Genomic DNA, 17,142 nt, shown 5'->3' on the forward strand with positions numbered 1-17,142 from the left:
CTGTACCCCCCCCCCCCCAAAAAAAAACAAAACAACCAAGCACCCTAGTAATTTTCAGGTATTTCCCTCTGTGCAAACAGGAAAAGATGGCAGAAGAAGGGCCCTGGCAGGAGTACTGCAGTCTCTGTCATCTGGAAGCCATAGCTACACTTCCTTCCCTGTTAATTCATCTAATAGAAAACCAACATATGCTGCAATATCTAGTCAAAACAGTGTCAGATACTCTATTCTTCCTTTCAGTGCTCCCCCAAAACACTCAGAATTTAGTGTTGTTTCTTCTCTCTCCACATTAATACTGTTAGTTCTCTGCATTCTTTAAAAAAAAAAAAAAAGAAAGAAAAGAAGAAAAAAGAGGAAAAAGAAAAATAAGTTTCTTTTGGAAAAGCGAGTGTGTTTTTGAGGTTGAGCATTCAGTGCTCCCCTTACATCCGTATGCATGTATGCAACTGACAATGCTGGTAATTTTCTCAATGCTTGTTAGAAAAGAAGGTTTGACCCTTTCTCCTTTCCCTAGCCATTCATTTTACTTCTCAGCCTTCAGATCAAACCTTGTTCTGAAGCTGGCAATACTGGTTTTACCAATGCCACCTATCCTCCAGCTTCTACATCAGTTCAGCAACTTTATCTGCTATGATTAGCATTGCCTTCACCATCAGGTACTATGTTGAGGTGACCCTCTTTGTCCAAACCAAGACAGCTGGTGCAATGGGAGAGAGGAAGGGGGGAAAAAACCCAACCCCAAATCCAAAAACAGGCAAACAAGCAAACAAAAAACCCAACCAAAACAAGACAGTCATTGAGATTTGAATCTTTACCTGATCTCCATGCTCATGCTCTCCATTTTATTTTTTAGTATAATTGAGCTGTGTTTTGATCAGATCCCTGCTTAGCTATGCACATTTTGTTATTGTTGGTTTTGAAATCTGAATGAAATCTGATAAATCATGACTTTTCCACTTATTTTATGCAAAGATAGCTTTTTCCTCCTGTGCTGTTAGATGTAATTAACATTCAATGAGCAGTGACACTTAATATAAGAATATATAGTAGCCAGAGTACAAGTGAAATAGATCACCAAAACAGGATCAGGCCAGTTTCAAAACTATGTTAATTAATTAAAAAAAACCCTACATTCATCTCGTATCTTGCGTAGTTAAAAAAGCGTGTTTCTGTCCTTAAAAAAATGCCTGCAAAAGTGACCACCATTTTATCCAGCACTTATGTTCAATATTTCTGAGACCTTTCCACTAATTTCTCCAATAAAAATACTTCCTACTGCTTTTGATTCCACTTTACCCTGCAGAGCCAACACAGTCAGAGAAAGGCAACTAGATTCTTTTTATGTGCCTCATCATCAGACTTAAATCACTATTTCCTCACAGTGATACCCCTAAAAAGCCACCAAAAATTACAGAAATCTGCATCACCCACCAGTCCAGTCTAGCTTGTCAAAGCAAATTTTGCAGGCTGTTATGGAAGCCTGCCAGGAGACTTCAGAAATTTTTATTCCTAGTGTGCTTTTTTCTTTTTATCTGCTTTGGAGAGGAAAAAAAAAATAAGGCTATCCCAGCTTTAAATGGCCACTTACAAGCATGGGTGGCTTATAAGCACTAGTAACTCAGGGTGCCATTGTAATGTAGTAGAATAATTTTCATTATGGTTAAGTTGCTCTTGAACAATAATGCTAATTAGCCAGGCCAAAACTATAGCTTGCTTAAAACAGCTCACCATAAGTTTTCTAAGTCTCAGAAACACCTTATGTGGTCCATACAAAGACCTCAGTAACTGAAATATGGCTGCATCTTTTGATGTCTATTTTTGCAGACTTCTAAGAGATTATAGAACGCAATTCCTAAAAGAGCCCTCTAATGGACATTCTACACTCTGCTCTCCATTTTTGCACTGTGAGTCTGAAGTATTATTGCTGGTGAGGTCAGTGATATGATTCCTGGCTTATGTTGGTAGAGTAGAGGAAATTTGGATTTCTGCCTACAAAGCTTCTATTTCTCTGTACCCACCAAAAAAACTCAGTTTAAGCCTTGAACAGAAAGATTTAAATATTGATGGGAATAAGCTGTCTAGTTGCTTCCAACTACTGCAATCAAGCCATAGCACAATTTATGTGATTTGCTTCTGTCTAGTTCAAGAGTAAGATCCCTGTGATTACTATTTGGTATGGGTTATCAGGACTAGAAAGCGTTATCTGCAAGAAGCAAGCCCCTGTCATGTCTCAAATGTTTTGACTGCTTGACACAGTCAAAGCACATTCCCTTTCAGAGATGCTCAAAAAAATCACAAGTTTGTTTTTATTAAAAACCCAACTCTGCCATCTTTCCTAATGCTGACAGTCCCTGATGACTGTCATCAGGTCTTAGAACTGGGACCTTTATCTCCATTTCAACATCCGTTTTGCCTATATTTGTCAAAACATGATTTACCTTGATTTCCTCCAGCTCCCGCAGCCCCTCCCTGCCATTCCCAAGGACACACACTCTTCTGTGAGTAGTCTTTCTTATCACACTTTGTCAACTTAGTCAGGTAACTGGATCATTTGCTGATGTATTCAAATGTACCGTTGATTTCTGACAGTGTTAAAGGGCTGCCAGTTGTCTTTGTTGCTGATCATTAAATAAAATGCTTAAGCACATCGCTTAACACTTACCTTAAAGTCCCAGACATCTGCCTGTAAATGAACTCTTCTTTCTCCTCAAAACAGGAAGTAGATATTTATACGGTGAAGACTGAAGAATTGGCATTTACTTCTGCGTTCTGCCTCCAAATTCAGCGTAATGATTACATTCATGCCTTGGTCACCTATTTTAATATTGAATTTACAAAGTGCCACAAGAAAATGGGATTTTCTACAGGTAACTTGTGTTTCTTTTAATTTCGTTTATATTGCTCAGAATATCAGTGCTACTAGTCAGATGGTACATGGAGGTTTACTGTACCACCAGGTTTGAATTAATAATAAAATTATTAAATATAAATAAAATCGATAAAAATTAATTTGATAAAAAGTGATAAAAATTATTGTCACTTTGGAGGAAGTGAGCAGGATGGGGAAAGGACAACTGCTTGTAGGAATTCTGCAAAAACAGGAAGGATTTCACAATGGCTACCAAGCTTAGAGCTCAGTGGGAATTATGACCCAGGAGTTTATGCCCATCACCAGTTATATCTAAATCCTATGTCAGTTTTCTCAGATTAGACAGGGAATTGTCAGCTCAGTGAGAGACAGCAGATCTTCACCCTAGTTTCCCCCAAATCCAAAACTCAACAAAAGCTCTTGCTTATCTCAGAGCCTAGAACAAAACCATCTTTTTTTTTTTCCAAGATACAACCACACACTTACTGCTTATGTAAATCATCTCTAACAACCCAAATGTGAAACTAACTTAGCTTGGTGAGCAGATATTTAAAGGAATAACTGCATTCCTGTAGGGCATTGTTTACTAGAATGAATAAACCAGACAGTGTTGCAAGAAATGTAAAAACCTCATGACTGCTTTAATGTCAAGAACAACAAACTACAGTTGGTGCCGGTTGCAGTTAGCACCATTACACAACTAAAACAGGTGTAAATGGGACCTGATATAAGTTAAATAAGATTAGAAATCTCTTTTTTAATCCTTCACAGGAGCCCTCAACACTTTACATGAGATTCAAAGCTCAAAGTACTTTGTTAAAATGTTTATATTTTATTCTAGAAATATAATCATATGGATGATGTTATTTGGTACCTCATATTCTTATGTTTTTCAGTAACCATGTTTCCCTGGTCATTCTATAAATGTGTTATTCTATAGTATTTCACACACCACGATAGGTATCTGTGCTGGGAAACAAAGTGTAGCTAGGGAGACATGAACAATCCGTGAGGCACTGTAGCCGTATCCTGAAGTGCTAATATTTCCGAGTTTGTGCTGAACAAAATTATCTAAGGTGGAAAACACTTGGGGTTTTAAGCATTTGTTTTTTCCACAGAAGGCTGATTTTTGTCAGTAGAAGGCAGCCCATTAATATTTTCTAAAAGGTAATATAGTCAAACCTCCAGTTTTCTGTAAAAAATAGCTTTGAACAAAGGGTGTAGTTACTGTGCTGTGATGCTAACTGAAACCTACCTTTGTACTTATACTACCAGAACTATGTGAAAGGTCTTTTGTATCATTGAGAATGTGGCTTCATCCACAAAGGAATAATGGAATGTGTTTCTGGTTTATGTGTGCATATGAACATACATGTTTTAAGAAACATCTGTTTAATAGATTAGGATATTTGATTAACGTTTTCAAGTCAAATGTGTCCCATCAGCAAATCTGGCCCTCAAACCCAGGCATTCTTCGCTTGACTCTTAGACATCCCGGTGAATAGGCATAAAAAGGGGCAAGGAAAAGGACCCGTTATTGTATTGCAAGGAGTTGCTTGTCCGCAGAGTAGACATAGGCTTGGTCCAGTTTCAGTATAGCAAAAGGGGTCAGGGATAAGGACTTTCTTGACTCTTCTTACCTCTTTGGTGTATGGTATAAAGAGGGCTTACTGAGGCACTTAGAAAACGTTCTGCAAGACCACCAGAGGTGGGCTTAGCTTCCCTTAGCATGCAGGAAGAGAGAACTTGAGGAAGGAGAGAGGTTAAATAGTATTAGGGAGAAGAGGCTCCATCCGGACAAAAGCCCAGGACAGATACCAAGTTTGGCATGGTGTTTTTCTTACAGAGAATTTTTTGCAGACCCACCTCAACTTGTACAAGGTATTATGTGCCTACCTGTCACAAAAAAAGATGAGTCACAATTTCCAATATTTTCTGAACCTCTATCAAGAATGTGGTTCATCAGCAGTGCCTGAAAACCTAGCTTCTCTAAACTATCTGTAGCTCCCGCAAGCTGCTACTTCAGAGATTCTGAATGTTTAGTCATGCACTCCCATTCTAGGATCCTTTCAGCTTTGATGACTTGTCCACATCTTTATTAACAACCTGGATGATGGGATAGAGTGATGTGATATTTAGAAAGATGTACACAGATTCAAATTGGGCTGATTAGAGCTGTGTAAATTTCAGCAGAGCCAAATGCAAAGCCCTGCAGCTGGAACCAAACAACTCCATGCTATTGCTTGGGCCAACTGGATAGAAATCAGCTTTGTTGGAAAAGAGTCTGGGATTCTGGTGAGCAACAAACTGAACGTGAATCAGAAGAATGCCTTTGCAGCAAATCTGACTAATCATCCTGACCTGTATTAGCATGAGTGTAGACAGGAGGTTGAGGGAAGTGTTTCTCAGTCTCTATTCAGCACATCATGATAAGGTAGGTGGGAACAAGTTACTCCATAAAAAGGTCATTTGGCCTTCTGTAACTGAAGGAATAGACACCCCAGTCTAGAAGACTGGTCTGGATTCTCAGCCAGTGTCTGATGGCAAAGCTCTACTGAATTCAGTAAAACATCCAACTTTGTAGGACACGGGGAAATGCTACTTCATTGATATGACATTTTTTTAAACTATGAAGAAACTGAGTGTGTGGTTTGGAGTGGACTTGAAGACCTGTGCCTACATTCCACACACACGCCTTGTTCATGGAGCACAAGTTCCCAGATATGTCAGGCTTTTATAAGGAAGACAGCTGTGCATAAGGGCATGTGCCCACGTACGTGTGTGTGTGTGCAAGATAGCAGTTATGATTTAAAATATAAGTTCAGTTTAGTTTTTGTCTGACATGTTTTCAGTTAGAAAATTTACAGAGTCGTCCAAATGGAAAACACATTCTGGATCTGAACTCCTGCAAGAAGATCTCTCCATTTAGCAATTGAGATTAACAGTCATTAAAACTGTCTAGTCACATAGCCAGAAATTATCTGGTAAAATATTTTATTTTTTTTTAAGATACCAGTTTGCCAACATAGTTTCTGACAAAAGTTTGTTTATATCAGTCTTCTGATTCTAGAATTTTGGAAAAAAAAAAATGGACTGCTAAAAATTCCTGTCCTCACAGTTTTTTAAAAAGCTTCATTTCCCCAGTTACAAACAGTTTCTAAAGCCAAATATTTTTTTGAAACATTGATTTTGAAATGAAATGAGATCATTTTTATATTAAACAGTGTTAAGATATTATTAGCACAATTCGATACAGTAGGCCCATGGCTGCATCAAAAAAAGTGATTGGGGAAACAAATGGAAAAAAAATAAATTTATCAGAGGTTTTTTGCCACATCAGGAAGTCTTTGAAATTGTATAGCTATTCTTAGGTTTCTAGATGCTCTTAACTGCAAGAATGATAGCAACAAGAAGTAACCAATGCAAGTTCATTACGCACTGCTCTAGATTTGAATTTAAATCAGAAATAAAAACAAACAAATAAAATACCTGAAATAGCAGGTCGTCAAAGGGATTCTGCTAAGCAAGACTAGAAATTTATTTAGTCCAGTATCCATCTCTGGCAAATTGGCCATAGCGTATGCTTTTAAAAAGTCCAAAGCCAGGTCAAGGTGCAAGTGTCCTTTCCCCAGCTGTATCTTCCTGAAAACTATAAAATCTGCTGTTCCGGGACCATGAGTCAAGGGGTCCATCTGTGTCACTGTGATTAATAGCTTTTGATGAACCTTTCTTTCATGGTTTTGTGTAACTGTTTTTTTGAACTAGTCGAGGCTTCTGACTTTTAAAGCACTTAGTGGTAAAGATTTCCCCAATTTGAATGTATGTGGGTTGAAAGGAAAGTATCAAAAAGGTGCCTATCATGCCCAGTAACCCCCTTTGTGGAATCCTTCTTGCTGTGTGTGATTCACACCTGACATATTCCAGTAAAAATCGGAAGACAACTCACTTTCACTGACAGTCAATAGAATTGTGTTGTTGTAAAGCATGTTTGCTAATATAGTATGTAAGTTAAAGAATTTTATGAGAAGAAAGGCTATTTTCAGTTGTTCCCTAGTCTTAATTTCATTTGTAAGACAAAGATGAAGTTTCTATAAATAATACCCATCTATATTTTTTAGCACCTGATGCTCCCTATACTCACTGGAAGCAAACTGTCTTCTACTTAGAGGACTATTTAACTGTCAGGCGAGGAGAAGAAATCTATGGGACTATATCCATGAAACCAAATGCAAAAAATGTGGTGAGTCTGCATCACTGATTCTAATTCCAACTTTATCGATCACAAGCTATAATCAGCAGTAAATAAAATGCATACAAGTAAAACAATGAGCGTGCTAAAGGCTCTAAATTTGTATTTATTAATAAGAACGCTAGTCACAGCTTCACCAAAGCTGGTGACAGCAATGATAATGCAGTGCTAATGTTACAGAACTCAGCCTGCAAACAAGTTAGCATGGGGAGGAAGAAATTATTCAAGTACACCACCGAGTCAGCTGCCCTCTGCGGTCAGCTTGGCTCAAATTTTGTGACACAAGCAGGCAAGGGCCTCTTCATCCTGTCACTGAAATCAGTGGTAAGATCCCTTCTGCCAACACATGATGATCAAGAGGAAGTTCCATGTCTATAGCCATATCTCCCACTCAGTGCCCAAGAGATCTTTACGAAATGATGTAACAGATTTCAGCTGAATGTCTGTATGAATTCGCTGATCAAATGTACTTGAACTCACTAATCGGGTGATGTGGTTCTTAAAAAATTGTGGCTTTCCACAGAAAATACAGATGGTTTATTTAAGACTAAAACATGATGGATATCACACTATCATGGCTGGTGAAAACTTCCTCAATTTGTCTGCTATGGGCTGAATCCCTAAGTATGTCACTTATTCAGTGCTTCTTTTAACTTGTAAGGAGACTATGAGACATGGTCTGATGGACAACCCATGTCTGTGCAGAAGAGCAAGACATGACAAGTATGGCTTCTGGGAGAAACAGTGGCAACATTTTCTGCCAAAACCTTGAGGAGAATCTCTTCATTTTCTATTACAACATGCGGCCACTAAAATAACCTGGTTATAATCCATCCATGCAGTTGTAATTATTGAAATATTGCAATTTTTAACTGCAGCAAATATTTAATATTTCATTGCTTTCCCTTTTTTTGCATTACTTTTCCTTTTTTGTAACGAATACAGACTGTATATTTTTTTCATAGTAGTGTTGATACAGGGGAAGAAATAAACAGAAGATAAACCTGGCATTAAAACAAGCACATTCACTCCTGAAGCTACCGCTTGCTGTGAAAGTAGAGGAAAATAGTTTGTTTTCCACCTTTATGTTGTCCTTGTGGGACTGGAACTTTTTCTTTTGGGCTGAATGTATCAATTTTCTTTTGAGGGAAAAATCAATAAAATATTTTAAGTTTGTTTGCACAGCAGTAAGCACCTGAATGCAGATTTAGGTGCTAAAATTAATGTGTTCTTGATAGTTATTATGAGACAGAGAGACTACCCTGGTTCAAAAGGATTTGTTAGTGCTTTTTTGTTCTGAAACATGAAGCCTTTCAAAAGCCTGTAGAGAGACAGCTTCATTTTGTAGAGCTATGTGGTGCCTCTTTCCAAAAAAACACATCGTTACAAGATAAAAAATGACTGAGGACTTCTCCACAATGGGAAGTTTACTAGATCTATTCTGGAATAACTCCTAGTGTGAAAGCCCTTTGCCCTAGATTAAGAGCATCTCAATGGGTGATACCCTAAAAAATTGTTATAGAATATGTATGATTGATAGCACAGCGATTCAGAAGCCTCCTACTTGTAACCAGGACACAAAATTAGCCTCAAGAAGTATATACAAATATGCCCTAGACATACGTTGTATGTTGAATGCTATTACAAATCTTATATTCTGCTTTTTCAGTGTTAGCAACGTTTAAAAACAAAATAAGTTAGAAACCACTGTAGGTATCTCTTGAATCTGTAGGTCTTTTCAATCCAAGCAATGATAACTGAATTCATACACTAAATTTACGGCCTCACTTACATGTTACATTTAAATCTTTTTACAGCGTGACCTGGATTTCACAGTAGACTTGGATTTTAAAGGACAGCTATGTGAAATGTCAGTATCTAATGACTACAAAATGCGCTAGCAGGAAACCTTTCAGAGAGATGAAAAGGAGAATTTTATCAAGTCCTGAACTGCTGAACTTCAAGCTAGGAACAACTGTTCACAAGATTATTATATCAAATACTAGAATGCTTACTCTGATGGGAAGTGGTAACCTGATCCTTCTTGCAGATTGTACAGGGGGCTGGGATCCCACTGTGAATGTACAGTATACAGAACTGTAGCTTTTGTCAAACATATAGGAAAAATAAGCAACAGTCTTGAGTGTTCTGGCTAACTTTAGGATGGCAGAAGATGCATATACAAATTGTACTACTTACTGTGAATTTCTGGTTCTTCCAAGCTTTGCATGTTAAAGATGATTAGGGCAGTTTTCTCACTATGAAAGACCACTACAGCACATTACTGTGATAGTATTACTGGACTTATACTCAATATAAATGAATATATATATTGTATATGAGAAGAAAATATCATTTCATAATAGGAATTTGTTTTGTGATTATTTAATTCTCATTATGCAGCTATGGAAAGATAATGATGTTACCTCTGGCACTACTCTAGGCAGTGACATATTCCATCAACTGTCCAAAGTATAGCTTTGGTAAATATTCCATGCAAAGTGTAGATAAGAGCTGGGCATTTACGGAAAGTTCAACAACTATCTTTTTGAATGTCCTCTGGAAAATGTGGACCATTAGTTTTAAAATTCACCTTCACAACTGGATGTCTGTCAGAGCTTTAAAAAACATTAGCTTTTTATCCTTGAAAATACTCTGTGGTAAATTTTTATAGCTGGATTTTGCATGAGACCTTCTGAAATCAGACACCTAGTATTTAAATGTGATGAATGCAAAGTCTCTGAAATGGTGGGTAATTCATGTTTCTTGGCCATGCCATATTTCAGTTCTTTGCAAGATTCTTAATACAAAATAATTAAAAAAAAATAGGAATTAGTGTTTCCTTTTGGCGATGTTTTAGATAGGTTTTAAATTGCAAATACTATTCTCAAGAGTGCAGTGATTTGCAGGAACGAGCTAATGTCTTTAAAAAAATGTCTATGGCTTCTGATATTACTAAGATGTCTGTAGCTTCTCTTACTCTTCCCTCCTCTTACACCCCTTGTTTTTCTTACAATATCGCCTGTGTATAGTTAAAATATTAACTGCTTATAATTCTTCATACATATGTATCAAGTCTTTTTACTATATGAATGTTGACCATTTAACCACTTGTAATTCATCAAAAACTGCATCCTATCCACCTACCTGCCTACCTATGGTCCTATCTATCCATTTTCCAGTCTGTCTGGCATTAGGCACTAAATCATGTTCTATCATGTATTGGATGAGATTGACTAGTTTTTTGCCTAAAAATCTTTTTAATTACCTGCAAATAAAGCATACTTGAAGATGTATTTTGCCAGTATTTGTCAACTTTTCACTTGTTAGAAACCTATTTCTATTATGTTTCCCTTCACAAAAACTGTACAGTGCCTCCATTTTCTTATGGTCTAAAGATTTTGGTCTAGGGAGTGTATCACATGGTGTCTTTGTAGAATGAAATTAAACGGTAATTCAGCAGTAAAAGATACCATTTGCAGTGTAGTTCATCACCGTTGTTTTCAAGCACTTTTATTTTCTTGGAATGAGGGTGAACAACTAGAATTTTAACTGTCAAATATTGCTGTCATTTTCAAGGCATCAGGAGATCAGCTACTCCTTTAGTAGTCATTTGGACCAGAAAACCTCTAGAAGCCCATTTCTACTAACACTTCTGTGGTATTTGGACTTTAAGGTAAGGAATTGTACCGATTTTTTTCTCAGCCCCCTCCATTTATGTAGGTACTCAGACAATGTTTTCATCTTTGCCAGTAATCACTGAGCTGACTATAAATGAAGAGGAAAGACTCTTGCTTTTTTTGTCTAACTTACTCTTTGAGAGCACTTCAAACTACCCACTTATCATGCCCACTGCATGAATCTTTAATATCTTTAGTATTAAAAGAATAATAAAGAAGGAAAAAAAACCCCATCTTGTTTAAAAAAAAAAGACAAGTCGCACACACTCCCAAAGAAAGAGAATTCACAAGGGTTTGCCTGCCTTAACTGAGATTGTGTCATTTTTTGCCTGACAGAAAGCATTGGACAAGAAGCAGCATAGAAAACTTGATCAGAACAGCTCATTAATCAGTTTTGAGAGGTATTTTAAGCACTGCTGTGTACTGCCCTTTCTGCCTCATCTTTCACCTAATGACAGTGAAATGTAGGTCTTCTTACTACAAGTGCCCATTCACTTCGGTATCGCAAGATTAGGTCCTTGCTGATGTTGTTAATGGCACAGTTCTGGGGTGATGACCAGACTTCAGTCACATTCAGCCCTGGGAAACTGGCTGGTGCATTTCTTCACATCAAAAGCATATCACATTTCTCTATCACAGAAAGGAGTGAGAGTTCCTGCTGCAGCACTGAGTATCTTCGAATCACAGCGACCAAAAAGAAAATTCAGGCTTCCAAGGCTATTGTAGGTGTTACCTACCACTAAGGTTTTGAAAGCATCCATGGGTTCTGCATACATAGGATCTATTAGGTCAGTATTAGTGAAACAGGTGTGCAAAGCTGGTGGACTTTCCTCAGCTACCCAACAAGTCTGCATGACTACCACACAGGCTGAGCCTAATCTTCTCAAGGCTTGAGTAAAAGGGTCTATCGTGGCCTCCAGGGTTGAACCCAAGCCACTGATCTTCAAAGCTTCGCATTAAAATACTAATGACAAAATGACCGTCAACATCTGAAACAGACATATGTTAAAAAGCTGACAGGGAAAGAAGATCATGAGCTGAGGACAGAGCATGAGAAAGAAACTGAAATACAGTGTGTACATAAAAGATTGTCCCTGATGAGTAGCAAATACAGCACTGGAGAAAAGAGAAAAGAGGTGAATTCTGCTTTGACTCTAATCTTTAAGCAAAACTATTAAAACTTTTCTCAGGGATTGTCTTGTCACTTGAAACACAAAGGAGCATCCAAAAAAGCTAGATACCCAGCATGCCTCTAAAAGGCACAGTGTGCAATGCACACTTGCAGTGTTTGTGGGACTGGGGAGGTAGTCCTTAATGTTATGAAGGCCACTCTGTGTTCTCAAGGTTCTCTACAGAACAGCATAGTATGACTCTATTCTCACATGTCTTTTTTTATTCCTAGCACCAACTAGCCCTTGCCAGATGTTATTAAAGTTTCACGGTTTTGGTTGGGTTTGGTTTGGTTTGGTTTGGTTTTGTTCGGTTTGGTTTGGTTTTTGCAGTCGGTTTTCTGGGGAACCTTCCTATGTGCAGAATTGGGAGGTTTAGAGCCTTTTTACAGTGTCTTAGATTTTTAATAGGGGTTGAAAAAGTTCAGAGTACAGACAAGAATATTACCCGAGACAGCATGTTTTTTACTACAGGGCCAGTTTGAAGAACCTTCTCAAAGATAATTTCTTACAGGATCTGTCTTAAATTTAATATTAATTCATAAATTAATTTACCACATACAAATTTGTGATAATCAAGAGAAACCTCCTTCACTTAGAAGGTAATTTTATAAAGGACACATGGTGTTCTACGTATATAATGAAGAATAAATCCCAGCTTTAAGAAGATAATCTAACACTCTCCTTTACCTATAAAAAACATCCCACACATACTACTTACATAAAAAATACATATAGATACTGTCATTTCAACATCTTGTCAACATAACATAGCAAGTGGCCCAAATCATATAGATTGAACTCAGTATAATACAGGACAATCTGTTTGTGTTGCATAATCAGTAAGTTCAAGTACTGTGCATACTGGTAGATGTAATCTGTTCTCTGTGATCAGAGTACACCGCAAGTCTTTTTTTAAAGATAAAGTATACATAAAACTTGGGAAAGAAAGACTTACTTAACAAAAGCATGTGCCAGTGTCACTGGTATAGTAGACAAACCAACACAATATTATGATCACTGTCAAATTACCTATAAGTGTTATAGAAATGGGAAATTTTAGAAGGCTGCTCTCACTGGTAAGTATGCTTTTCTTTTGCAGGCAGGAGCAGGGGGAGAGAAGGGGGGTGAGGGTGGTGGAGCAGAAAGGCACCCGAGTGACCTACCTCCTATCAGTCTGTCAGTTCCCTTATTCAGGTGGAGTCAGAGGCCCAGAACTCCTTTCTCAGCTGAATAAGAATATATTACTTTAGCCACAGGCAACGGGTGAGGTGAGGGAGAAAAGAGAAGGTATTCAAAATTCAAAGGGAACAGCAAAACAGAGTAGCTGGAGTTATTTTGCGATATAAACTCATAGAATCTTAGAATAATTTGTAATGGAAAAGACTCCAGCAAGTCTTTAGTCTAACTGCCTGCTCAGAGTAGGGCTAACTTCAGAGATATCTCGTGTGGCTTGCGACCTTGTCCAGACAAGTTCTGAACATTTCCGAGAACAGAGATTGCGCAGCCTCTCTGGGCAGCTGTTGCAGTGTTGCGTTAATCTCACAAGAAAGCATTTTGTGTTCAACTGGAATTTCTCTTGTTATCACTTGGAACTGTGGGCTCGTGTGCTTTTACTATGTGCCCCTGAGAAAAGCCTGGCTCTGTTTTCAGTGTAACTCCCCACACACTTAGTTCCTACCTCAGTCCCCTCACAGTAGCTCCTCTCTTCCCTATACAACCCTTGATTGCATCCCAGCCTTTCATATGAATCACACCACCTATTCACCTGTAATACCTCCCACACCTTTTTTCTTTCTAACAGAGGCTGTTACATATATCACTGCTGTTACATACTGCTTAACAAATGTATCTAAGGGTTTTACAAAGAATGTAGCTCCAAGGTTCACTAATTAAAGAGAACTTCAGGTTCTCTCAGTGTTTTGTGTTGGTGGCATGGCAGACACATTTTATGAGTAATTTTCAGGTTGGCATTCGAGGTATAGGTTTATGCCAGTGTGTGCGCTTGCCTAGTTTGAACATACAACAAAGCCAGGTGATTTCTTTTTCATTAGGCATTAAGCATTCATAGACTAGTTCCAAGTGGAAAAGTGGGAGGTTTTTAGTCTTTTTTGAAACATTTCCTTTCAACATTTCTCAGAGATCACCTCAGAGGTTAATCCCCAAAGCAGGGGGCAGGGGGAGGAAAACAAACTTTTTAGATCAGAACTTCCTAAAAATTAAGTATGAATTTACAGCACTTACAAATATTTTTTAAAAGCATCTAAAGAAACAAACCTGATGTTTCAGATCTGATATAACAGTATGTTTGTTTTCTAATAGCCTCATTGTAAAAGAAAAAAACCCACATTAATTTAAATTCATTTTTCATATATTGTTTTAGAGTAAAGAGGATGTGAATCATCAGCTAGAGATGCCCCAGAATATTGGTATTTTTGCACAGTATGTTAACTGAAGGTGAGCCAGGGCAGTAGTATGCCTACTGGGAACAAAACTTAAAATATCTGCTGCTTCTGGGGATAGACACAAAAAGGGCAAAAAAAGACATATGCAATACACAGCTGAGATGGAGAAAGAGGCAGATCAGCGCTCACAGATGACTGCTAAAGCAGAGCACGTGTCCTTCAGATAGAATTTATTCCAGGGTCCAGATACCACTGAAGGGAAAGGAAAAAGCTTTTTATGATCTCAAAATTGTTACAATCTCTACTGTTTTCCTTGTCTGTCTTTCCAGTCTCTGCAGGTACTGATACAAAATCCCTGACTCCTTTCCCTTTCCCTTTTCTTAGTATGTTTGATATTTTTCTCATTTTTCAGTGAAGATAGCATTTTTTGCAAAAGCTTGGAGAGAACTATGGTGTGATTGTGAAACAGAAAGAAACGATGTTAGCTTTGAAATGACAACTACAACCAAAAGTCAGACTTACTTCCTCACAGAACATACAGGTTTGGGTTACAATCCAAGCCATTCCTCTGAATCATCACACACAGCTTCTAGAAGCACAGCAGTCAGCAAAATCAAGCCTGAGATGACCCCTGAATCCTCATGTGGAAAACAGAACATCCTCTTTTGCAGTTCAGTTCTGTGCTTTCATGTTTAGCCATTTCCATTTACTCAAATGAACCACCAGCATTTCCAGTACAACACTGCTCTAGGTCCAGAAATGGATTCCTGTGTTAAGATTACAACAGAATTTAACCACAAACTATACATGCTCTACCATTTTGATGCACAAATATGAAATGGCAGTCCAAAAAGGCATATGTAACTCATTGTAAACAGTAACTTGTAATGCTGATCAGTTAGCAGAAGTACTTTATCATCATAGTGGCGTATTTTTCACATTTATTGGCTTGAGAAATCAATGTCATTAGCTAATGAGAGCTGACTAAAGCAAAAACTATTTACTTCCATAATTGTCTGATTATTCTATGATTGCTATCATCACCACTGACAGAGCATCTCAGAAAAAATAGCTGTTTTGCTTGCTTTCCTATCGGATGAGTGTAGGCAGGCAAGCAACGTAAGGGTTGTGTGAAGCTGAAACAGCAGCATTTATATATCAAGTAAACAACAACAAAACAATGATGACAACAAGTTTTGAGCTTTGAATTGAGATATGGAAGTGGCAGAATTAAAAAACTGAAGGTATCCTTTACCAGTAAAGATGTGGAGATAACTGAGAAAACAACTTCTGAAAATATTCAGAAGATATTCAGAAGACCAGGTAAATTGGTCCGACACTTTCTACTCGCAATTGTAGTAGAGACGTTAAAGCATAACATTTTCTGGGACAACTTTCCATTTCAGTTCTATTGCTAAATGATACCATTAAGTAGAAGTTCTGTTAAGCAGAGGGACATTTGGTCTCAATCTGGGCAAACGCCTAGACCCTTCCAACCTAATGTTCGTAGGTCCAAATGCAAAATTCACTTCTGCTTGCCAGAACATTGACACTGTGTTATGTTCTTTCCATCCTTGTTCTTTCAACAGTACTGACACAATATGCTGTTTTTTTCATTCATCTCAAGATTCTTCTAGCTCGTACTTCAGTGATACACAGAAAAAGGGAATCCACTTATAAATCAAAACCAAACTTTTCTTCTAAGCTGTCCTCATCTCTTATTTGCCTGTGTGTCACGTGTTCTTTTTACTATGGCCACACTCATGTAATTGCCTGTGGAAGTGAGGATAAATCTAGTCAGCCTGGAGATCCTGCTAGTCCCATGGGGCTTTGAACATTATATAGAGTCAGAATTCCAGGAGCCAAAAAGTACCACTGTGATCTACCAATCCCTTGAGAACGTCTTGTCCAACCCCACTGTTGAAGCAGGACAAGCTGGAGCAGGTTTCCCAAGACCATTTACAGTTGGTTTTGAATATCGCCAAGGGTGGGCACTCCACAACCTTTCTGGGAAAACTATTCCAGTGATTGACCACCTCCACAGCAAAAAAGAGTATTTTCTTGTGTTCAGATCGAATTTCATGTGTTTCACTTTGTGCCTGTAGCCTCTTGTTGTGTCACTGGGCAGTCCTGAGAAAAGTCTGGCTTCATTCTCCACTTCCATCGGGTATTTACACACACTGATAAGATCCCTCTTGAGCTCTCTCTTCTTTAGACCCTCTAGGCCTAGTCCTTCAGCCAGTTTTCAAAGCACTTTCCTGTCCAACTATCTAATCTGTACTTTGTCATCTTGTCAACAAGGATGTTACGGGATGTTATGTCAAAAGCCCTAGTAAAGTTGAGGTAAACAACATCCAGGACTCTCTCCTCATCCACCAAGCTAGCCATCTCATTGTAGAAACTATCATCAGGTTTGTTAAGCACAACTTTCCCAATTCTATGCTGACTATTCCTGATCATCATCTTGTCCTTCATATGTCTGGAAATGGTTTCCAGAATTACTTGCTCCATCGCTTTCCTAGGAATTGTGGTAAGACTTACTGCAGTGTAGTTGTCTGGACCCTCCTTCTTGCCCTTCTGGAAGATAGGACTGCTTGCTTTCTTGCAAATGTCTTGCACCATAGAGTGCTTTCATAGCACCCTTGGATGCTATGTTGCGGGTGTTGTAGCAGACTGTTAGGCCTTACTGTTGGTATACAAAGCAGACATGCAGCAAGGTTTGCTTGACTAAAAGATTATCTGTACTTTTCCATCTGTACCACAGAAATGT

General features: G+C 38.1%; 1 protein-coding gene across 1 annotated transcript in view; it reads left to right on the plus strand.

The window, feature by feature from the left end:
• PRMT8 (protein arginine methyltransferase 8) overlaps positions 1-9,268 on the plus strand; it is a gene marked incomplete at its 5' end in the record, with an annotated part of 20,642 nt that extends 11,374 nt beyond the window's left edge. Inside the window, 3 exons of the mRNA XM_009894129.1 lie at positions 2,717-2,867; positions 6,988-7,109; positions 8,936-9,268. Coding sequence (XP_009892431.1) covers positions 2,717-2,867; positions 6,988-7,109; positions 8,936-9,019 — 357 coding nt within the window. The remainder of the gene's footprint in view (positions 1-2,716; positions 2,868-6,987; positions 7,110-8,935) is intronic.
• Between the last annotated feature and the right edge of the window lie 7,874 nt (positions 9,269-17,142).

The sequence above is a fragment of the Charadrius vociferus genome, unplaced genomic scaffold (genome assembly GCF_000708025.1).
Source record: "Charadrius vociferus isolate BGI_N301 unplaced genomic scaffold, ASM70802v2 scaffold561, whole genome shotgun sequence".
Lineage (NCBI taxonomy): Eukaryota > Metazoa > Chordata > Aves > Charadriiformes > Charadriidae > Charadrius > Charadrius vociferus.